The following is a 631-nucleotide window of genomic DNA, read 5'->3' as shown; positions in this document are numbered from 1 at the left end:
TTATTACATCTATCAGTTCATTAATTGACTCACCTGCGATCAACTTCCAGATACAGCCTTTCTGCTTCATCAAAGTCTTTGAAATAGGCAGAAACTTCAGCTTTCCTCAAAGCTTCGTTTTGGATGTTTGATATCCGCTTAACTAACTGGATTCCTGGATAATCTTTGCAACGTACAAATGCAGCTTCAGCATTTTTAAGGTCCTGCTTTTCAAGAGCTGCTTCAGCAAGGAGACGCCTGGAATAAATTGTTTACAAGATACTTCTCCTAGATCCTTCCTTGAGAAAGCTATGGGTATATATATATATAAGGATGAAAACACTGATATGTATACCTCAAATACTGAACTCATCAAGGAACCAAACCCTCTAATGTTTTACTAATCATAAAAATTAAAAGAGAATGGCGTACCAGAGTCTTGGGTGTGGGTTCTCATCAATGAACGCTGCTGCATCTTTGATTGACACTTTCTCTAAAAGGTCTCGCGTGTCACGCAGACTTTTCACCTCTAATGTGAGCAAGTGGTCAGTTGTGGGTGATTCAGGTTCTCGCATCACCTCATCCAAGAGTACTGCTCGTATTTCTAGGTCCTGTTCCAATGAATAATTATGTCTTTTATCAGATTGGTCAG

The 631-nt window shown here is 39.3% G+C and overlaps 1 protein-coding gene across 1 annotated transcript in view; it reads right to left on the bottom strand.

The window, feature by feature from the left end:
- Nucleotides 1–29: 29 nt before the first annotated feature.
- The window catches only part of LOC119590650 (WD repeat-containing protein 35-like), an 11,942-nt gene continuing 11,340 nt past the window's right edge, over nucleotides 30–631 (bottom strand). Inside the window, exons 15-16 of the mRNA XM_037939326.1 lie at nucleotides 412–590; nucleotides 30–237 (exon numbers count right to left, since the gene is read on the bottom strand). Of these exons, the coding sequence (XP_037795254.1) occupies nucleotides 30–237; nucleotides 412–590 (387 nt within the window). The remainder of the gene's footprint in view (nucleotides 238–411; nucleotides 591–631) is intronic.

This window comes from Penaeus monodon, chromosome 27, assembly GCF_015228065.2.
Source record: "Penaeus monodon isolate SGIC_2016 chromosome 27, NSTDA_Pmon_1, whole genome shotgun sequence".
Classification (NCBI taxonomy): domain Eukaryota; kingdom Metazoa; phylum Arthropoda; class Malacostraca; order Decapoda; family Penaeidae; genus Penaeus; species Penaeus monodon.
The sequence above is the reverse complement of the archived record's forward strand: the minus strand, read 5'-3'. Positions and strand labels throughout refer to the sequence as shown.